The sequence below is a fragment of the Rhopilema esculentum genome, chromosome 3, assembly GCF_057945365.1.
Source record: "Rhopilema esculentum isolate cy_ngs chromosome 3, ASM5794536v1, whole genome shotgun sequence".
NCBI lineage: Eukaryota > Metazoa > Cnidaria > Scyphozoa > Rhizostomeae > Rhizostomatidae > Rhopilema > Rhopilema esculentum.
The window spans coordinates 7015543-7038375 of record NC_142817.1 but is presented as its reverse complement, the minus strand read 5'-3'; the positions used below and the strand labels follow the sequence as shown (position 1 = coordinate 7038375).

The 22833-nt window shown below is 36.2% G+C and overlaps 3 protein-coding genes across 3 annotated transcripts in view; 2 read left to right on the top strand and 1 right to left on the bottom strand.

The window, feature by feature from the left end:
• LOC135692938 (uncharacterized) overlaps window positions 1-1205 on the bottom strand; it is an 85187-nt gene extending 83982 nt beyond the window's left edge. Inside the window, exon 1 of the mRNA XM_065211291.2 lies at window positions 1039-1205. The gene's annotated coding sequence lies outside the window, so the exon portion shown is untranslated. The remainder of the gene's footprint in view (window positions 1-1038) is intronic.
• Window positions 1206-3248: 2043 nt separating this feature from the next.
• LOC135692937 (uncharacterized) lies at window positions 3249-17499 on the top strand. The gene is made up of 7 exons (XM_065211288.2): window positions 3249-3418; window positions 7710-7942; window positions 8674-8741; window positions 9797-10046; window positions 10858-11803; window positions 12896-13659; window positions 14749-17499. Exons 1-7 carry the CDS (start codon window positions 3323-3325, stop codon window positions 15029-15031), a joined length of 2640 nt encoding a protein of 879 aa, XP_065067360.2. The 5' UTR covers window positions 3249-3322; the 3' UTR covers window positions 15032-17499.
• Window positions 17500-17756: 257 nt separating this feature from the next.
• LOC148960524 (coagulation factor V-like) lies at window positions 17757-22518 on the top strand. Its single transcript, XM_089113090.1, has 4 exons — window positions 17757-18048; window positions 19291-19574; window positions 20427-20568; window positions 20952-22518. The coding sequence occupies exons 1-4, from the start codon at window positions 17913-17915 to the stop codon at window positions 21293-21295; spliced, it is 906 nt and encodes a 301-aa protein (XP_088969216.1). The 5' UTR covers window positions 17757-17912; the 3' UTR covers window positions 21296-22518.
• Window positions 22519-22833: the final 315 nt, after the last annotated feature.

The window sequence follows — 22833 nt, the reverse complement described above, 5'->3', positions numbered from 1 at the left end:
CAAAATCTCTAAAACTGTGACCTTTAGAGAAAAATTTGATGGATTAGAAGCTCCACAATGTTTTATGTGCCAATAAAACTTATGTACACTTTCAGCATTATGCATTAGCTAGACCTGTTTATAGCAAAGTTGAAAAATTAATTAAGACATTCAAAATAAACTGTGTACTTATGTCTTCAAATAGCCAAGGTCTCAATTCAATACCAGTTTCCATTTAATACTCTATATTGCTTTATGAATGATTTTACCTTATCTTTCAGTTTCTCAAAGAATCTGCAACTGCTCAATTGAAAAGATAGACCTACCAAGGCTATGTAGCTGCGTATACCATTATCTAGATTAACCTTTACATACAGGTTACATATAAAAACTTTAGTAATCTGACGCACCCACTTCATAGAAAAGAATAGAGAAAAGACATTTGACAAAAAAACATTTGAAAATAAAGAAGGGGATGAATCCTGAATTTTATTTGTTCTTCACATATGGAAGCTTTGCTCTTGCAATCAACAAATAAGCATGGACAAATAAGCATAGTCATTCGGTAGAAAGTCGTAAATTATCCAATTGGCCCCTTCAAATAAGAAGATCCCACCCACCATAATTTTCTGGTTAGAACCCCCCATGCTGATGTCGAGAAAGAACTTCTACCTATTTTTACAATGCTTTGCTTTGCAAAGTACTCATATTCTTTTTATGAGCAATATAACTGGCGCGCTTTAAATAAACTAGATACCACATGTGTATGTGTGGTGTGCGGATTTCTGTGCCAGGTAGGAAAACATGTATGATTTGAGGACGTGTCAATGCGACCAACGGCACATTATCAGCTGCGACCTGCGAGCGGAAGCATTTGAGCTGCGAGCAACGATGCCCATATATACATTACTATAGTATGGTATATGAATTTCTTGAAATTTTGGGTCACTGGAGGTGCGAGCACAAGAAGTCTAGCGTCGATGCGAGCATATGCAAGTTTTCCAGCCTGGTTTCTGCGTGTTAATACAAAAAAAAGCAAGACATTTTTCAAAGACATACCTTCAAGGCCGGTAAGTGTGACTAGTTTCCACATTGTTTGAACAGAGAGTGATGTCCTTTTAATTTTAGAAATTTATGGTAACAGCTTGCAATGTCATTGTATATTGGTAGGGGCAATTGGAATGGAAAGGGCTTCTTACTTGTCGCTTGCAGCTTGCCGCCATATTTCAATTCGATGGTCACGCAATGCTCTGTTGTGCTCCTTCGCAGTTTTTGTAATACTCATTGAAAATATTACTCCCTGGAATGTTTACTTGCAACGCATCTGCAAAAATTCCGTTGCAATAATTGTTTAGTATTCTAAAAGGGGTCGATATCGAAATATGCATTTTCGATGGAGGAAAATAGTCGTGTCCATAAGTAAGAAAGCAATTTCAGCTTTTCAATAATATAGGCAGGGGCGCAGTGGCTGGGGGGGCAGGGGGGGCAGCCGCCCCCCCTGGCAAAAATTTTGTCGGATTGTCGGAAAATCCAACGTTTGTCGGAAAATTTGAAGTATTAGACAAAATCTAGGGTTTTTATCGATCCTGTCCAAAAGGTCGCATATTTTTTAAACCTGTCGTAAAATAGGGTATGCTCAACCCTTCTTACTTATTTTCATTAGAGTATTTATCGGAATCATCGCATTGCTGAAATTTGTAACGGAAATTAACGCTCTGGTCTCAGTTATTTTATAAACTCTCATTTCCGACAGTTAAAATTCAACTCAGTTCATTTCGAAATGAATTCGCTGATGTTGTAGAAGACGCAAAAAGTTAATATATTCGCCATGACTTAGAAGAGGAAAATTTTGTCGAGCGACGAATACGCAGAGAGAAAAAGATGCCAGGGGAAAATTGCATAGATGAATTAGAGGGAAATAGGGAATCCGTATATCATCGTGATAGTAGATACAGCTATCAACTCAATGGATACAAGATTCACGTCTCATAAGGCAATTTTGACACATTTTGCCTTGCTCAACCCTGAATGTTTTCAAAAAACAATTGAAAGGCAGTTCTGTACAGTGTAATTCAAAATTAGGAGATGAGTACAGCTCTTTCGCCAATAATTACCATAAATTTTGGAAAGTTAGAGAAAAGAGCAACCCTCTCCCGGCTGCAGGAGAAAGAGAAAACTTTTCAGTTCCATTCAGTTCTTCAGTTGATGATAAGTATAACCTGCAAAGTGCCTTTCCACAGCTGGTCCTTCTTTACAAGGTTCTCGTCACTTTGCCAATAGGTTCAACAAACTATGAAAGAGCTTTTTCAAAGCTGAGGATTGTAAAAAAATCGGCTACGGTCAACGATGGGACAAGACCGCCTTTCCTCTCTGATAACAATCAACGTCGAAAGTGATATTTTACAGTCGATAGACCATGGTGACATCATCGATTTGTATGCTGCCACACCTTTTTGAGAAAGATGCTGCTTCAGTAACAGTTTATATAAATTTCAGTTAAAAGAAAATTATTCTTTTGGACGCGTTATATCTATTTAAGGTTTAGCATAAATAAATGCAAAGTAAATATGATGCGATTTAAAATTTGCCAAAAAAAACTTTTTGCTATAAACAGCTATAAACATTAACTTGACAGTTTATTGTCTAGTATAGCGAGAAGACTTGTAGGGTGTAAATTTACAACTAGTTGCAGTTTTGTTTATAGCGATTTATATTTGGTAAGTTTTATTAGAATAAAGGCTATTGTTGAACTTGAAGGTGTATAACGAACGATCCATTCGTTAACGATTTCCAGATCCATTCGTGATATTGTAGTATCATGTGTTGCAGTATATGCAGCAAGGGTAATCTTTAAGGAATGTATTGAGAAAAAATTTGTCGGAAAAATCATAGTTTTATCGGAAAATTTTCAGCTTTGCCCCCCCAAAAAGTTAACTCCCACTGCGCCACTGAATATAGGGGAAGCATATGCCTCTCTTCCGAGGAGACTGGGCCCGAAAACCTCTGGGTTTGTCTCAATGTCCTAGGCAACATTTAATGGAAATTGTAACCCTACAATAAACTTTATAATTGCTAGATATCATTCTTATACTTTTAAAAGCTGTTAATAAAATTTGTTGTTGAATGAAAGTAATTTGATTTATTTAATTCCTAGCCTGCGTGCAGAGTCTTGCAAAAATATTTTTGAACCTGATTCCGATTTCACTCTCGGGATGTCATTTCCCGCGCTTTAAGCGCGCAATGCATTATTCCACGCTAATCTGTTTCAGTCCTGTCAAGACATGGCAATGGCGGAAGAGGCACTTCAGTAGTGATGTTTCTCGCTCACTTGTAGTGTGAAGTAATGGCATATTTTGACCTAGATTACGATGATTATGATGAGTATGGATATTTTGATGTCGATGAAGAAGACTGGTGGGATGAATACACCTACTATCGCGTAAGTTTTGAAATATTGATGAGGCCTACCCACTGTACGGATGTATTGCGAGTGGCCTAACTGCCATGCTTATCCTGCCCAAGAGATTTCCTCACTATCGTGATGCTCCACCTAATTAACTTTTAACACCGAGAATAAAAGACTAGCATATGTACAAATACATTGAAAAAAATACTGTACATGATTGCATTTTAGACTAATAAATAAATAGTATGAATATATCTGAGCTATTGGAAAATTATACATCCATTCTCAACTTGAAAAAGGTCAAAAAGACGACTAGACTTAACTTTCCAAACAAAACAACTGAAACTTCGTGAACTTTCTTCTCTGTAGGGCCATTACTCAAGAGCACCCTCTTTCACTAAATCACTCAGCAATTTTAACAAAATCAGGAATTGGTTGACAAATCTAAAAAATTTGAAATCAACTTAAAATGGATATAGAGAGCTAATGCTTTAAAACCCAAAACAATATAGGAGGTTAAAAGAATCTATCAAGAAATAATAAAGAGCTGATTTATTACATGGAAATACTTTTGAAAATAGCAGCTGCTCCTAGCAATGCATTAATAAACTCAAGCAATGCCCAAGTTGCCCATTACTCATCAAATTTAAACCTTGAAACCTTATACATCAGAAGGTTTAGTGATATCTAAAATAATGAACAAATATAATTCTGATCTGTATAATTAGTGTATCTATCAAGCCAGCTATTTATAAATATGTTGATAATAATAAAAACGCTTAAAGCATCTGTAATGTTTACAAAAACCGTATGATCTTGTTTTAAGGTTCTTTTTTGTACTTTCATGTCAAATGGAAGCAAACAATTACAATGATCTTTTGTGCACTCCAAGAAATATTACATACCTAAGTAAATGTGCTTTGTTTATGAATTTTATGTACATCACAAAGGTCATATAGACATTTTTGCCAGATGAGCGCAAAAGGTTCAGGGCTGGCTGTTTGAGGTGGGCAATCACCAGTGGCGAAGCCAACTAAGAACAGGTGGTCCTGCCCTAAGGGGGTCTGGGGGCCTAGCCCCCAGAAAAATCGCGTGAAGCCACGCCCTAGAGACCCTCGGAAAAGGGGGAAACGCCCTTCTGGATATGTTGAAATCAAGATTGCAGTGAAACATTTTTCACTGCCACATTTTGGAAAAAAGGGGATGAAGGTTCGGATCCTTGTTAAAAGAGCATCACAAAAGTTCTTTCTAAAATAAGTAACATTTGAAAATGTTTTCATTGATTGAAAAATTTGGAAAATCATTGACTAAAAAGAAATTGCTTATACAGATAGGCATATACAGTTGTAATACATACTGGAAACATAATTGATTCAAATTATTTAAAAAAAGTAAAAATATTTTGTCACAACATGGATATGTCTGATGCACGGTAGATAGGGTCTTGAATCAATTTGATTTGAATATCAGAGGAGACCCCTGACATTTTGCCAGTACAATACAATCTGAGTCACCGAGTACAAAAGCTCCCAGTAATTACCATTGTTTTCCTTTTCATTCTTTTCAAAGCGTCCTTTTCATCTGGACCTCTGAATTGTGTGGTAGTTCCTGTTTAAGGCAGGAGGATGAACCGCTGAAATTAAATTTAAGCAAGCCCTTTTTCTGTCATGCACACTCCATCTCCCCTCCATCTCGACTTTCCTGGTACAATAAAACGAAGATTCTGTCTCGGCGGCGGCGCCAAACTTTTTCTACTGTTTATAATAGGCCTTCGAATATGACTTCCTTTGCTCTCTGCAATCTGAGAGAAAACTATTAAATGTCAGGTTTCTCGCGATGTCTGTGATATTCTTGACTTTTACAGTAAATAGGACCAACAGAACGACCCTAAACAATTTGATTTCCATAAGTACCACTCGTCTTGAAACAATCGATTCTTGTATCAATCAAGTGACGACAGTGTAGGGCCGAAGCTTCTAGCAGCAAAAACCTCTTCAGCAGCAGAATCATGACGGTTACAGTTTGTTTTATCCATGATATCAAAATAGTTAAGCCTGACTATGGCCTGAGTGAAAATTCTTTGTGACCTTTGACCACAGAAAATCAACAAATTATACCGAAACATAGGGCTCCAAAAGCCTAGGTCCTGCTTTCATGAAAGAGCAGGACCTGAGGTCCTGCCATTTCTGAAGGGCAGGAGTGCCATTGTTTTCTTCTATTGTGAGGCAGGACCAAAAACAGGGCTACAAGGCGTTTGCCTATTGTTGGGCAGGACCAAACATAGGGTTTAGTCCTGCCTACGAGTATTGGGCAGGACTGACCACAGGGCTAAATTTTTGACGATATCAATTTACGAACGGGATACTCGAAATTCCATTCCAGTCACCCTGTGTCTCATAATTGAAAAAGGGCACAGCCACGAAGTATAAGTGTAGAATAAGACAAGAAATGCCTTTGAATCAGGCATATAGTGATTTTATAAAATGAATGAATTTTTAATATTTTAAAAATTGTTATCTTTGGAAATTCGTGGTCCTGCCCGGCAGGACAAGCAGGACCTTTGGCTTCGCCACTGGCAATCACCTGTCTGCGCCTCAACACCTTCCTAGATTGCTTTAAGTGCAACATGTTTGTCACATCTTAAACTTATATTTATTAGGGAGACTTCATATATATATATAGCATGTTAATCATTTAGAAATATCAAGCATTATATTACAAGCATTAATGTAAAGTTGGAAATTTGTTTTTGTTATGTTGGAAATTTTGAAATTCGTTATTGAAATATTTATAGAATTTTTCAGATGATTGTTTCTATTCTAAAAAAACTCACTCAACATTAACCAATATGGTATCACTCACCATCTCATGTTTCAAATTAATTTACTTGTTTGTTTCATTTACTAGGAATGTACCGGATATCCGGTAGGCCGGATAATCCGGTGCCGGATCGCTGATTTTTTGAAAGTCCGGTTCCGGCCGGATTTGTTTCCGAAATCTGGCCAGTTGCCGGATTTTCCAGAACTTTAATCATAACTAAGAATATTTGGAAAACCAAGTCAGACTCCCTTCGTACAATGATTAAAAATGGATTTTCCAGAACTAAACAATATCAACGATAAAACAAGCGCCTTGAAAACAGATTTGAAATGAAAGTGCTCGTCATAAAAAAACAGGAAGACTGGATGATATAATTCACAAATTTGGTCCAGGGTTGCCAGATCGGCTTTTTCGGCCAAATTTTTCATTTTTGGTTTTTAGATTTAGATTGCCTCGAAAAATTGTTTTTTGCTTACTACTTAAATTTGACCTTGTTTGCCTTTTCAGCAGGCGTCCAAAATTAATGAGTAATTACTACATTCATGGAATAATTAGTAGTTGACTACAAAGTGTTAACCAAATTTCAAATTTTATCACCTAACCTAAATATTATCTTGATATCAGCAAAGGGTTTTGGAAAAAAGTAAGATTCTTATCAAAGTTAAGAAATTATCTAACAGGCACAAGCGTAGAAATATAACCAGTGCCTGCTCGATGGATTCTTGAGAGAGTTTTTGATTTGGCCTTTTAATGAGCATTTTGGCTTAAATTGCTCACCAGTCTAGCCTTCGTTTGTAAATTCAATCTAGCAACCCTGAATAGGTCTCTTTGATCTTCTCGGTATACATTTTTTTCGCAAAGTGGCTCGAAACTTTTTATTACTGAAAATTCTATAAATGGTCAGATTATCTGGTAGAATCCGGCCGGATATTCCACGAAGAAATCCGGTAAATCCGGTTCCGGCTTGATTCTGAAAATCCTGATCCGGTACACGCCTATCATTTACCCTGATGAAGCCCTGTATGCCTGGGCGAAATATTAGTATTTCTTCTATTTAATTTATTTTGAATTACATTGGACTCTCGTTGCCGTTTTGCTTTGCTCCTGAATTTTAGCTTCCTATTATATATAGTTGGAATAATAGGTGTTTATTCAGCTTACTGTCATGTCATTTGCTTCGGTTACAAAAGATGAATTGTGGTTCCCAATTTACCGTCTTGCAAGAGCAATCAAACATTTGCATGGTTTGGGTTGCACAAGTGCTGGCGCGATTGCAAGTGATCACTCATCAGGGCCTGTATCTACTTTTCCTGCATCCCAACAGAAATGTTCCCACCTAGAAATTTATCTGTTTATTTTCAAATGCCCGACAACACTGAGTAGAGGTTACTTAAATGTGTATATTTACAGTTTAGTAGCAGCACACCAAAAAGAGATCAAGTTGATTGTTTATATATATATGCTTTTGTGAAATTTAATGTATATTTATCCACCTATACAATAGGATGAAGAAGATGCTTACAAGAGTATGTACTACTCAAAAGTTTTCTACAACCTTCCTGACAGCCATTTCATCACTGATGTCAGTTTGAGAAAAGATTACTTGCACCCAAGTTCAGTTGAGGATGTTATATCATATGAAAAGCTTTTCTCAATTATTGCAAAAATTGAGAAGCTGTTTAATCTATGGCAAAAGAGGCTGAGTCATGAATGGAATAAAGATGTAAAAAATCCACTGTATGTATATTTGATAGTATATTCCACACTTCTCCCTGTTTGTGTTACTTCCATACTTCTCCGAGGGGGACAACAAATCATAGAAGTATTCCATATTGCTATGATTTTTTGTCCTTCTCGCATGCGAGTTGCTATTTTTTTTGTTTTTTTATCTGTCTATTTCATTCATATGCTTGTTCATTTATTTGACCTTCATTAAATTCTGGTTTTCCCTCCCTATTTCATGTTCTTTTTGTAAAAAGGCTATTGTTTGAATACAAAGTTTTTTACCAATTTTCTGCCCTATTTCTGCTTTCACACCTAAGGGCACATAATATTTTTGGCAATTAAAAAGTTCAGATACTCAAGGTTTTGAGTCAAGAATGTAGATATTGTATATGGAAACATATAAATGTTCTTGTTTTTTTTTTCCTCTCTTTTCTGAATTTTTTTCATATAAAAAAGGATGAAAATTAAAGTTCTTAAGAGATTAATTGGAATGAAAATTAAACCACTCTTCGGCTATTACCAATTTTGTTGTATATTCTGTGTTTTCTTAACATATTTTTTATTTCTAGTTTCAATGATTGTGGGGATCATTTAGTTGCAACTTTTCAAAGAATAATAACATTATCATTTCATAGTTATTGTAACCATCATTCACATATTTTTTACATTTTCTGTACCATGTAATTTTGTTAGTTGCAATTTTTCTTCGTCAGAAAGTTTCAAATTGTTTCAAATCTTTGTAGGCATCTTTGTAATGGAAATGACAAGGATAAGACAGATTGTGCAACCACTGAAGAAAGTACAGGAAAAGGTTACTCAGTTATTACCTTACTAAAAAGCATGTTTTTAAGATCAGAATATGTTTTGAGATTTTGGAAAACGCAGCTTAATAATGAAATTAATACTCTAAGTATTGCTACTCTTTCATTTTGTATTTTAGGCTATTATTTCCACTCAGATATTGCATTGTTTATGTTCATAGAATATGGCAGCTTTTAAATATTAAAATGGGCAGCCTGTGGTGCTATAAACATCAGTTGTTTTTGCTTGCTTGTTATTCAACCACGATTAAGATTGTTTAAAGGGAATTTAAACCCGCAGCATTTCACAAAAAAAAGCTGTCAGCTGCACCTTAAATATACCTGTGCTACAGACTTAACTCTTTAAGAGCAAGTAGGTACAGAATATTTCATGTGGTCCATGTTTACTGGTCTCAAAATTTATGAATTAAGTGTTCTTTTGAAACAGCATGCATCTTATCCACTTTAGCAACATTGGCTTTTTAGATATTTATTTTGATTAATTTCGCCAAAATCAATGAGTCAAATCCTTGGTGTATAAATTCCCCTTTTGATACCGAAGATTAGAGCTACAAATTATTGAATCAGGTCACTCAATTTCCAAGAGTTGTAAATTTGGAACTCATTTCAGAAAGAAATCGAAACAGCCCAAAATTCAATTGAATTGAAATATCTGATTAAAACTTGGCTCCATGAAAATAGATGCATTTTTTGCTTTGCGGTAAATGAATTGTATTATGCAATCCCTGAAATTGCTTCATGTTAGTCTGAATTATTGTTTTTCCACTATTTTTGCATCTAACATTAAATGAATCATTCAATACAATACAATATAATACAAAGTGACTGATTACTGGTCCATCATAAAATGTTTGATGTTGTAAAGGCAGAGCTGTGCATCCTTTTTGTGTATTGGACAGGAATATTCTAAGCTGCTAATTCTTGGTTTCATTGTCTCGATGATCACATTAGGTGTGACATTCAGAATAGTAACTTATAACCACCCTGTTCTATTCAACAAAAGCAACTTGTGATTAATATATGGATAAATATTGTTATTTGGCAGGAGACAAGAATAAAGACGAATCAAACCCTGTTCCTGCTGTCTGTCCACATTTCTTGGAAGCTGTACAAGTTCTAGAAGAATATGGAATCATGCATAACATTTTTTCTCCAATGCTGTCCGATGACGAAGATGTCTATGATTTGTTGGGCCATTATGACAGTGATGAATGGGATTCCTCACTAGATGACATGTATTTTCCTGCTGTTAAAGCTGGGAAAAGTGCCAAAGAGAGTAATGATGCTAAGCTTAGGTATCTATGTTATCTTGTCTAGTACACAGCAAGTATGTGTGTACAAACTTTCTTTTACGTGAATTACAAAGCTAAGTATAACAATTTTTTGCAGCCAGGTTCACAAAACAAAAAAATCAGAAGGCTAAAATCCTAATAACAAATTATGCACAGTTAGAAAGTCTTCAGGCTGAAGTAAAAAGTAGGAGAAAAGAAAATATACTTACAAGGCAATCGCTATCACTTCATTATTCAATATTCACATATGGCCATATGAGTCCCTTTATTTCAAACTATATTGAGCATTTCTATTGACCATTTTATTGACATTTTTAACAAGTTGTTTTGCCAAAGAACCCAAGTCATCACAACCTAACAAAAATTCAATAAGTCCCTGAAAGAAAAAAATTCTGGAAGATATGAAGTCACTTTGCCCCTTGTGCTTCAAAGTCTATGTATGAAACATTTTAATTTTTAAATGAAGATTTCCTTTAATTATACTTTTCGTTTAGTGAATAATTGCCTTTAATTATTAAGATAGTAGAAATTATCAGGGCTGTCTATAAAGCAAGTAATTTCCTAACTTTGAAACTTTCCTTGGAAATGTATGTTGAAATGAAGCTCAACCTGCCCTTTTTGTCATAGTTTTATCATTCTTTTTGTCATTTTCTTTTATATGTATTTTATATTGAAAGTGAACTTATAAAGATATAAAACATCGCTGCTGTATTAGATTGGTTATTTATTATATCTTTACCTCTCAGTTGACAAAATTGTGCGAATACCTTCAACACTCAGACACTTCTCACTTATATTTCCCTCACTTTGTTAGGTACCAGAAAAGTGCAGAGAAATTTTATGCTGCATTTCCGAAAGAAGAAGACGCCAAGGACGTTCTAAATGACTTGACGAGCATGAAAAATTGGATAAGCAGTCTGTTTATATCAAGCTTAGTTCGAAACACTGGAAGACTGCTCCCCCATCTTGTGATGGAGAAAATATTTGAAATGTTGCTTAACAATTACGGTGAGCCACAAATGAAGATGGGCTCTATTGCTAAAACAAAGCGATTTGTTGATGTCGAGAATTTAAGGCGGAAAGAGCTTTACTTGGCCTACTTGGAAATCCACGTGATTCTGTTCGAGATCTTGTTTAAAAATCAAAATATTTCTAGTACACTCTACCTAAAGGAACTTGTAAGAAAACTTTTTCAAACTATGTTACATAGATTCACTATGCTAGAAGAACTGGTGTCATGGCTTCAGGGTGATTATGTATCGGTTCCTGAGACCCCAAAAGGTTTCATGTCTGGACGCTATTACTGCAAAGCTTTGAAAGGCTCGAGTAAAGACTTTGATTATCTCCATACATTCAATGATAGCTGTTCAAGCTTAAGTGGGCAACATTTGGCTGTACTGCTCCGTGGTGTATCAAAAGAAGGACTAGTGAAAATCTATGATGTATCAACATTCGAATGTGTGAAGAGACACTGCATAGATCGAGATGACTTCGCACTTTCAGTGGCTCTTCTAGATGACCATTTTGCATTACTTTTGAAGAAGAATGCTTGTTGCTGCATTGAACTTCACACTTCCCACAGTATTTCCTACAGAAAGCCATCCGTAGTTGAATTAGGCGCGTCTTGTAGAGATGGTCCCAAAAGACTGTTATTTACCAAATTCGAGAAGGAGAGGAAGCTGCTAGTTCAAAAAGAGGATGACGTAATTATCGTAGATATCAACAATGATGGCGACGATACCACCATGACTATTGAGAAGGTTAGTTGAGGTTGAAACTAAATCAAGTTTTCCATTTCGATCCTTAAGCTGAATTAACACTGGACGCGTGAGGTTTCTTCGACATTTCGGTTCGAGAGGTTGGCCAATGTTTTGAGAGGAAGACGATTCTCTTCAAGCATTCATTAGAGAACCGACATTTTTATTGATTTTAAAGATTTGGAAGGTCTACTCCAATTAGCAAAATGTTTGACTTTATGGATTCATGGGGTTTCCCTTCCTGCCAGAATTAAACAACTAATTTTTATCAACACTCCCCATAATTTCCATAAATTAAAAATTTCTCTCAGAAGTACATCTTTGGAAGGTATCGAAAGCTTAACGGGGAGTGATTGAAATTTTTTTTTTACCAAAACGGAACATACGATGACCGAACATCATTGTTGAATTGAACATCGACGAGGCAACTTTATAGACAGAGACTCTAAATACGAATAATACTGTTACTTATCATAAACTAATAAATGTGATTTTTTTTGTTACTTTCAGAATTTAGCCTCCTTCCTCCTTCCTTCTAGAATGCTTTAATCAGAGAGACTCGTCAAAATATACTTTATCGTACAAGCAATACAATTTTATAATGGCCTATTTCAGAAGCTCCTTGTTTACGTTTCTGGCTGTCATTATTCTCTAGGTCTTCTATTGTTCTGAAGCCTCACCGAGCGTCAAAGTTAAATTTATTTAACTTTGACGCTCGGTGACGCGTGGCTGAAGAAACGCGCTGCGTGCGGATAGCTGCCGAGAATGCTAACCATATTTGGTCAACGTCATGACGCGCCGCGCTGTGATGCGTCCAGTGTGAATTCAACTTTAGTTTGAATTCTTAGTATTCTAAACAATATACCCTACTATATACAATATACAAGTAACAAATTGTAGCCGTCCTTAACAGTCCTTATCAGATATTAACAATTTTGCTTTCTATACTGATTTTAGATCCTGTAACAGATCAGCAAAACGTGATTATTTCTTCAACTGTTAAAGCGTCTGGAAGTGTTTTCTGGTCTTGATTTTTAAAGCTTCGAAGCCACTACTGCTTTTCAAGCATTTGATGATATTTCCTTTCGATTTCAGACTTTCTGCTCGATGGAACTTCTTGGAGTAAAGGAACGATATCTGTTTGTCCGGCAAGGTGTCAAGGATGTAGGTTACTTTAATATTGCATCTTCTGCAAAAGTCGACACTAGTATAAAAGTTTTCGATCTGAAATCAAGCGCTCTTTTAACTCTTATTCCGAATCCTGATAAAGATAGTACTTTGTACCCTAAAAAGTGGTCCGTAGCACTCGATTCCGCACCCGGGAGCTTGAAGTTTGCCATTTGGATTGGCGAAAGAGTTGAATTATGGGATTTGGAAGGTAAGATAGAGAAGAAAAAGGAATTTGGTTTGGGCAAGCGACTGAATAATGGAACCAAATGTGTTTTGAACGGTGATATTTTAGCAGTACAAAGCATGCAACATAATGTGGACAGCAGTTATGATTCAATCCAGTTAACTGAAACTCTTTTTTATGACGTGAATTCAGAAGAGATTTCTTATCATGAAACCTATGACAATGTTTGGGAGCGCCCGCAGTGTCATATATCTATTTCCAGCGGTCGTGTGTATGGTCTGCTTATGGGAGACAATGTATTGGTTTCCTTGCATTTTGCTGGTAATGGCGGTGAAATGCGAATCTGTAATTTTGGTTTGAGTCAAGAGAAAATTATTAGCCTCCAAGTTGTTGAGTTGATGGAGAAAAGAAGAGAGGAAGAAGTTAAGCGGCTGATCAAGGAGGCTGAGAGAAAGCGGCAAAACGAGGAGCGCATGCGCAGAAAAGAAGAGCAGAGACTAAAGAGGTACATTTTCGTTATTACTGAATTTTTTCGATGTGTTTTCAATTTTTATCATTTTTCTGAATGTTTATTTTGTTATTTGTCTCACCCATCATTTCTTTTCATTCTAATTTTAATGGCCTTTCTTTATCATTTCATGGATTTCTTAAAATTTGGAAATTCTTTGCGACCTTAGTATCTATCGGGTTTTTTGGACAACTTGTTTTGACATTTGCACTCTTTTTGCATATATTCTCAGACTGAATCTATTTAGGTATATAGACTTAACTGCCATTCACTAACGGGTGTAAACACTAAGATGTTGTTGTTTGTTGAAATTCTGATTTGTACTGAACGAATCTTATGCACTCATAGAGTCCTTTTTCAACCGCGAGAATGTCTATAAATTTTATCCAAGTTTTGCCTGAGGTGAATTTTGGTAAATGGCGACTTGTTCCAATAGTTTCTTGAAGCGTTAGATTGATAACTAAGTTAGGATATACTGGGGAAAATCAAAGCGAAGATGAACCAAGCAAAGCTGTCACTTGACGTGATATATGCCTTTCCAATTTTCTTTGCCGTTGCTAGTTTACCCTAAGTAATGACCCTATGGTTTATATCATTACACCTTACAAATGTTTTATCATTTTCTATGTCTCAGATTCATTCGTCGTTATCCAGGGTGAGGGTTTCTCTCTGTGTTAAATACACTAATTTTTTTTAATTCACGATTTATCTTTAAAAAAGGTTCAATAATTAGCTAGCAAAATGTTTGAAGACCATTTAATGGATAGGGTCAGTGGAGTAACACAGTTAACGGCACCTTAGTTCGATAACTTAGGGGCCCCGATCAAGAAGGGCCCTCAAATTATTTTTACCACTATCTTTTCATGATTTGCTCAAGCGCAACATATTTTCAAAATCTTTAACAGTTCTTTAATTGAAGATTCTATACTTCAGCTCATCCCCCCCCCCCCCCTAAATAGAAAAATTATAATTTGTATATTTTGCTATTGTGTTTGCCTGTCCTGTCTCAGCTATTCCTTAGGGCCCCAGATCTCCGTTACGCCACTGAACAAGGTATTACATTTTCAACGTCTTTTGTGCTTGTAGACTTGAAAAGAAACGCAAACAAAGAGAGGCGCAGCAGAAGAAGAAACAACAGGCTGATACTCTACGCAACATAGCCAACACTGGAGCATTCGTAATCGGAGAAATAACAGAATGGAGGATCACGTACGGGTTTTTGCGCATTAATGGAATTGGGGATGCCTTTATACATATCAGTGACATTCTAGGGCGGCCGCGCATCAGCCCTGGATGTCGCATTCGCTGCAAACTTCAAGACCAAATTGGACATCCACGACCAAAAGCTGTGCAAGCCAGTTTGTTCTAGCTTCAAACATGGCTTTTTGTTGGTTCCGATCAACGACTAGCATTTGGTACCAGGCACTTTTTGTGCATTTGAGTTAATTCTTTCTAACATAGGTACCAGATTTAATGTTGGTACTTGTTTTCAGGAGTTCTAACGTAGTATTAATATTGTCTTATGATAAAGGTAACTTAAGTCATCGTTTGAATAAAAGTATCTTTCTCTTTCGTTGTTGGTCCCCCCCCCCTCCCCAATAGAATTAATTGATGTTGGTTACCCAAAAAAGATTCAAAAAACTGTATGCCACAGCCAGTTTCCTATCCTGTGGAAAACAAAGGTTGTGAATTACTATTCATTGACATTAATTGACACTGAATGTTGGAAAGAACTTTTATAAATAACAAAACTAACTTTTATTAAGTTACTTCAAGAAGTGTGTTAAATACCGGTCAAGCTTTTTACCTGCTATCTTGGCTCTTTTGTTCTATGTGCTGCTTTTAATGTTCTCTAGGGTTGTACCTCAAGCCTCATTATTCCCTCTTTTATTTGCTCCTCTTCTGTTGGCCGTTTTTCCAAGAATTACAAGTAACAATGTAGATAAGAATATTTTCATATAAAATAATCAAAAATCTTTAAATTTGATAAAGATGCATAACGAGTAGAATAACGTAGCAGTTCTGTTTTGTTCCCCGCATGAAATTGCCTTTTCGAATTGGAAGGTTTCTTTCCTCTTCCCATTTTGTCGTTCTCAAGCTTATTCTCATTTTTCTTACTCTTTGTTATCCTAGCTGGTATTTATTTGCCAGGTTCTTTGGCACTCGTATAGGGTGCACTGCATGTGCATTGTAGTGCAGACTTATAAGAGCTACGATGAAATGATGTAGTACATTTGGGTGTGGATAAAAGATTCCTTAGATGACGATAATGTCATAAAAATCTGTCTTTAGAATTTTTTTATTTGAATATATGATATGAAATAAAACCAAAAATACCAATAAATTTGTCGAAAGACTTGAAAATATTACTAAATGCTTGTGATTTGGCCACGTGAGTACAAGCTCTTTTCCTTTCAAATGGCAGTTATTTTGTTGTGGTTTATAACGTTCGTGAACCTGGACAAAACATTCGAATCTAGCTAGCATCTTTCATTGGACATCAAGGATTCATGCATTCACATTTGTAAGGAACTCTTTGTTATATGAATATTATAATGGCCCAAATCAAAGGGTTTGTGATAAGTCAACAATTAGACCATGAAGTTTGCTTTGCTGATAATTATTAGACTCATAGAAATTATTTGAAAAAAATATGAGGTTTCTTGTTTGTTCGACAATATCTGGCAACTTTCTCCAATAGTTACTATTTGATTCATCGTTCTCCCAATCACACTTTTTTATAAGAATGCTATACATTTTGTCCAGCCTTGAGGTATTCCTATTCTTTCAAATTTGATATGGTTTCATAAGAATATTGCTTACACTGATAAAGAAACCACGCTTTTTGAAAAGACGATATTTGTCAGTCGTGCGATTCTCTTTTGATAAATATTGCAGAGCATGAAAATCGCAAGTGCTGTAAAATGCGACAAAAATATGCGAGCTGAGGCTGAGCAATATTCTTGCAATATTCTTAAGAATTGGATGGTTCTAAGCCTGAATGTCCTTGTAAACAATATTCTTATAAAGAAAAGTATATACAGTATAATCCGGTTATAACGTACTTTAAGGGACCAGCGTATTAAGTACGTTATATCCGAAGTACGTTGTAACGAGGGTAAGTAAAAATTGATTAAAACCAAGCACACCTTTTTCCGGGACCAAGCACACCAGTACGTTTTTTGTCCGAAAGTACGTAATAACCGAGTACATTATAACGGGATTCTACTGTAGTAAAGTTCCCTGTAGTTCTACAAAAAGGGTACGACCTTAGCCATCCTTTATACCTGATGCAAAGCTTTGTATTTTTAGGATTCTGACAAGAGTTTCAACAGTCCGCAACATCTTTTTTTTTAATCTTATTGTAATTCGAAATACAAAAGATTTCAGGCGTTAGCTCGCGGTATTTGTGCGCTTTGAATCGCGTTATTTGTGCGCTTTGAATCGCGTTATTTGTGCGTGCTAGATCACGTAAAATTTTCCACTCCAATGGCAACGCAATTCAGAATTAAACATGAAGAATTTGACGCAGTTTATCGCGATTTAACGCGCAGTCTTGGAAAGAAAACTTTCAAAATCCAATTTTGGGACGTGACAACATTGGATCGAAGAGAGCTGACAGAAACCTCGTTTTGAAGATTTTCTTGCAGGCCTGTTGAAAATGGCTTCCCCTTACAGATAAGAAGTGGTAAAAGAATTTCTCCTTCAAAAATTTCTTCATGTTCCTTGAAATTTATCTGTATCTCAACATCAGGTCGCGCAAATTTTAAGTGGAAATGGAGTCGGGGTAAAAATTAGCGCACCGTCGGGATATAACAAGCTGAAATAGCGTGGGTCAACGCCTAGTGCAAGCCAAGATATACTGCTCATATTACTGTTATGACCCCTTTAGCAGCATCCTACTGTAATTATCATAATTTCAAGTCCTATGACATCACCGGTCGAAAAAGAGGCTGGTAGATAACGCCGGGAAATATATCGCCGGAAAACCAGTTCCCATTGTTCTGCTTTCAAGCGGACAACCTGTTTCACAACAAAACAAGATGCAGTTTGATCATAAGGTCAATGAATCCCTGATCCGTTTTTGCGCTTGTGGCTACGGCTGACGGTTTGATTATTATTTGATCTTACGTAATTATTCATCAACAGCTCTTGTTAGGGCCATAATTCTGCTGGAGAGCGAATTTGGTAGCTTTGCAGGTTTTAAGTGAGAATCCTAGCATTCATTTTACATTTATTTAAAGAGTTGGATGGACAGATGTAAGAGCCGAAGGTTTGGAGACAGGAACGTTTTGCAGAATATGGAAGGAATCAAGCATCAGTTAACTGCTTTGGTTGTTTTGGCTTGTATTGGCCTAAGTTTTTCGAAGCCAGCACAGAAAGAGGGTAAGTGATTTGTAATTTATTCTAAATAAATGTACAAACAATGAAGCAAGTTTTATGATAAAATTTTTTTTAGAAATCAGCACGTTGCTAGAAACGATAGCACCATTTTGTAAAGTTAGAACTCTAGTAAGATAAAGGTGGACATCATATCAAAGCAAATTTCATAATGTATTTTAAAAATGAATAGGAAGGATATGAATATGGACAGATTAAGTTAAGAGGAAAAAAGAGAAGCAAAATATTTGTGAGCAATTTCAAGATAATTGTTCAAGGTTTTGTTATAGCCTGGCTTGATTTGAAAATCATTAGCTGGCATTAACTTTCTTTGGAAACGATGTTCCAATGCAAGAATTGCTCTCTCAGAAAAGCATGTCATAAACATCAGTGAATCAGGCAAGAGGCTACGTTCCCACATCATTGAGAGCGAATCGGACTGTTGGTGCATCGTCGAAGGTCGCTCAATATACCATAATCGTCTGTCTCTGCAGGGGATGAATAGGAAAAAACCCCTTGTCATCACTTAGAACCTATGAACCAGTTTTACTCAGTGCCATATACGATGGGGAAATGTGGTTCTGGACAACTCGCTGTCTAAAAAGCAACAGTGTTGTGCCTTATCGGTCTTCCCGATTAATATGCAGATGTTGATGTAATGAGAATTACTGTTTACCGGTCTGCTATCATCCGGCAATGGTAAATTTGCCCCAAGATGAGAAGACATCAGTTGAGGGTACAGGTTAGCAGATCCATTGCACTTTGATGTCATCGAAAGATGTTTGATTGCAATCTAAACAAAAAGGCGTTCGATCACAATATAATCAGGATATTCTTCCCTATCTTGACAGTATTTAGGGCATGGCTGTGCAGATAATCACATAAAGGAACAGAGCAAGGCTTCAGGGTTGGGAAAGATTGAACAGTACTCTTTCATTGTGGCTTCACGAAGATTGAGACCTACCCTTTGCTGAATTTTTAGTTTAACCAAGGGAATAAAAATGGTTTGAAACAATATAGGCCTTTACCTAGTAGTTCAACTCCAAATCGTCGAGATACCAAGAGACTTTCCAGCATCAGCAAAAGCTCAAAGAATGATATCCAAATGAATTAATCAAGAGAAAAACGATCCTCCTAAACTTAGCTCTTATGAAACTTCATTTGATCATCAGAAAGCTTCTGTAAATTTCAATGCCTTTTTCAAAGTCACACAACTCTAAATGCTTTGCCAATGTTCTCTCCTTGCAGCTGCTAAAGAATGTAAAGAGCCTATTGGTATCCAAACTGGTTTCTTGGAAACCCGAGACATCAAAACATCTACAGCACAGAAGAATTTTACGGTAAGCGATGCATGGTGCTCAACCCAAAACAATGACAAACAGTTTTTTGCGGTGGATCTCGGTGAAGATTTTCTATTCACGAAGGTTGCAACGCAAGGAAAGGTTGATGACATGAATAGATTCGTCAAGAGTTATGAGCTTCAGTTCAGTAGCGACAACAAAGATTGGAAGACATATCTTGATGGAAAGAAGGTAAGGAAGAAAGAAGAAGATTGGAAGACATAACTTTAGTAGATACTTGAACTGCTAAGCTAGTTTGTAGATACTTGAAAACCTGTGTATAACAAGCCCGGTGAAAACCATCTCGTTGGGGGACTAAGGACTTGTTTGTGCCCTTTCGAGAAAATCGAATGATCTTAGCATTTTTCTATTTCCCCACGTTCCCTGCAAACTGAGATTTTTTAGGCCCAAGTCGGTCTTACGTTCCAGTTGTGGCACAGCATCCCATCCCCTGCCTGTTCAAGACAATTTTTTCTGCCCCTGCCATATTTATCTGCTATCCCCTATGAAGAAAAATGCCAGCCGGGCTTGTTACATTTTTTTACACAGGGCTGTGTTATTGGAGCTATTCGATCAAGAAGAAATGCAGGTTCAATTATAATGCGAGGGAGAATTTTGATAGGGCATAGCGGTCAATACTTGGCTATATCACCTTGTTTGTTGCAGTAGAGCAAACTCAAAACTATTCATGTTTTGAATGACTTTAAACTTTTAAAAGTTCTCCCCCCCCCTCTTCAATACATTTAGTATTTTATTGGAAATCCGTAGAAAAATTGTTCATGTTACGTTGATCATCGAGATGAAATGGGCAGGTAGAGTTGAAATGCCCAACACATCTTGATGATATTGAGATAATGGTGCATTATTTCTGTGCTCAATTTAGCAATCGTTACCTACTCTGATTTCTTCAATCATTTTGACGCACCATTCCTTAACTTCTTCAAGTTGGCATGACTTATAATTTTACACCTTTCAAGAGAGTTATGTTCTTCTTATCATCTACTTATTGTATGCCATTATTCTCCTTGATCTTGTTTGTTACAGTCGGTTCTAGAGGGCAACAAAGATACATTCACTGTAAAATATCATAAATTTTCACCTGACACAATTGGACGATACGTTAAGTTGCTCCCCAAGTCTTGGAATAATGGAATATGTTCAAGAATGGAACTTTACGGATGTGCAGGTATTTATTTGTATATCTTCAAGACAACAGTTTGCAAATAATCGCTGCCAACTGAAAGTAATGAAAGTATTATCAGGATTGCAGTTATTTATAAAAAAAACTTGAATTGGTTTTTCTTAAAAATAAATATATATCCAAGATAACACACACTCTGTGATGCAGGTTAGCATGAGGTCTATTTGCAGGAAAGTTATTTTAACTCGACTAAAGTGTTTATGAATTTACGTAAAATTGGTACATCAGCTTTAATTTTACAACAGTGATTCTTAAGCGATTCACTATGATGAGAAAGAATTGAATTTGAAAACATCTTTATTATTTATAGCTTTTTTGTAAACATAAATACTGAAGTTTAATTTCATTACATTATTATTTTCTTATAGTTGAAGATTTGCAAAAAGCACATTCGAGTGGAAAGAGCAAAACAAAAGAACCGGAGAAGGTTCCTGTGGTTGCTTTGGAACAAGCCGCCATTCAAACCCCGGCACAAACAGCTGTGCAGGCCCCTGCTCCACAAGCGGCACAAGCCAATGTCCAGACACCGGATCAAACTGCGGATATAAAAGACATTGTACCGGATGCTGTAAATGCAAACGCAAAGGAGGTCCCGAAAAGAGACTCAGAAGCAAACTGGAACTTCATTGCTTCGGCCGGTAATAACGATGCTGCCGACAACGCCGACTTACTGGAGCTCTCAAGGCAGCTAGGTACGCCTGCACAAAGGTAGAATCAGCTGTGAAAACCTGCAGTGCAACAGTATCCCATAATGCTTGTGAGGCGGTGCCGAGGAATATCAACTTACTGTATACATAGATTTTCTGTAAAATTTTCATACTTTAACGAAGACGAAAATTGTAGCAAACAATCCCTTTGCTAATCTTACAACCAGATTTACATATATATGTAAACCTTTTTGATATAGCAAAAACTTTGCTAATTATACAGTACTTTGCCATGTTGTTCAGATTCAGAAGGCTTTCAACTCTGGCCCAGACGGTGCCTACATAAGTTAAAGATACAGGTTTAGGAACCCCCCATCAGTTAAAAGGGTCCAGTCAAGCTGTTGTCATAAGCGTAATTGTGGCTTAACTTAAATGCCCTTGCTTTAGATTCTCGGGCAAAATATTGGCAACGTTTTCGTCATTTAAGATGTTTTTTTTTTCATGTAAAACATCACTCTGAGTTTAAACTTTTCTCACATTTGAGATTAAAGATAGAATCTGAAATTCATGAACCCGAAAAATTAGCTGACCCACAAAGTAATGTTTACCAATTTAAATGAATGATAACTTGACCACCCTTATCTTACTTTAACTTGAGACAATATACATGGAAAAAGTTTTGTTTATATTCACTAATTCACGAGAGTATCATCTTCAACGGATTTAATCGATATCTTCTTTGGATTTGATCGTGTTGGGTAACAAGGCTGTGTAATATTTTTTGATTGGTAGATTTAAGTACAACTTTCATACCTTTTTTGAAATACTTTGACATAAATTTAAGTAAACGTTATTTAAAAACTTGTGAATAATATTGTATATTCATTTGTAGCTTGAAAATATCATAATTTCAAAAAGTTATTTAAGAATTTCTAACGATCTGTTTCTTGTCTTATAAGTATGGTATATGTTCAAAGCTCAAAGAAAACTAAAAGTGTTGACTTTATCAATTTAATCGCCTTGTTAAATGTTGTCTCTTATGCATCAGATACCAATGCGTTGCTTCCTTTACAAAGGCCCTTTAAACGAGCTTTTAGTGTACATCGGAATGGCGATCAATGTAGTCACTAAGTAAATCCATCCATCGATTAACGAAACCAAACTAGTTTTTTCTTATGACTATGTTCTAACTGAACTAACTACAATACAGGGCGTATACACATAAAACGAGGGGACACTACGAAAGTGTTGTTGATTTCGTTACTGGGGATACGGAGACAATGGAAGATGTTATGAAATTGATCAAATGGAAGACATGATTACATTCGACAATGGTCACTACAAGCTCAGCTCAAGGATATGAACATCAACTACGCTATGACAATCATGGATGAACAAAATACCTGTATATGTTCATCAAGAAACATACATATTGGTTTGCGCAAAATAGAAAATGTGAACATAAATATTGGTTAAACAATACATGCATCGTGGAAAAGGTTTAGGTCTTCCATAAAAGAAGCAACGTCTTGCCTGCAAACTACAATAATTTTTGTGCGCACGCCAAAATGTAGCTCTAACTCACCCAATAGAAAACCAAGAT

Bases quoted from the DNA above. Each gene is read 5' to 3' on its own strand.
- LOC135692937 (XM_065211288.2), top strand. From the start codon at position 3,323: ATGGCATATTTTGACCTAGATTACGATGATTATGATGAGTATGGATAT. The intron at 3,419-7,709 runs GTAAGTTTTGAA...CCTATACAATAG, and splicing joins ATGAATACACCTACTATCGC to GATGAAGAAGATGCTTACAA. The intron at 10,047-10,857 runs GTATCTATGTTA...TCACTTTGTTAG, and splicing joins AGTAATGATGCTAAGCTTAG to GTACCAGAAAAGTGCAGAGA.
- LOC148960524 (XM_089113090.1), top strand. From the start codon at position 17,913: ATGGACAGATGTAAGAGCCGAAGGTTTGGAGACAGGAACGTTTTGCAG. The intron at 18,049-19,290 runs GTAAGTGATTTG...CTCTCCTTGCAG, and splicing joins GAAGCCAGCACAGAAAGAGG to CTGCTAAAGAATGTAAAGAG. The intron at 19,575-20,426 runs GTAAGGAAGAAA...TGTTTGTTACAG, and splicing joins CATATCTTGATGGAAAGAAG to TCGGTTCTAGAGGGCAACAA.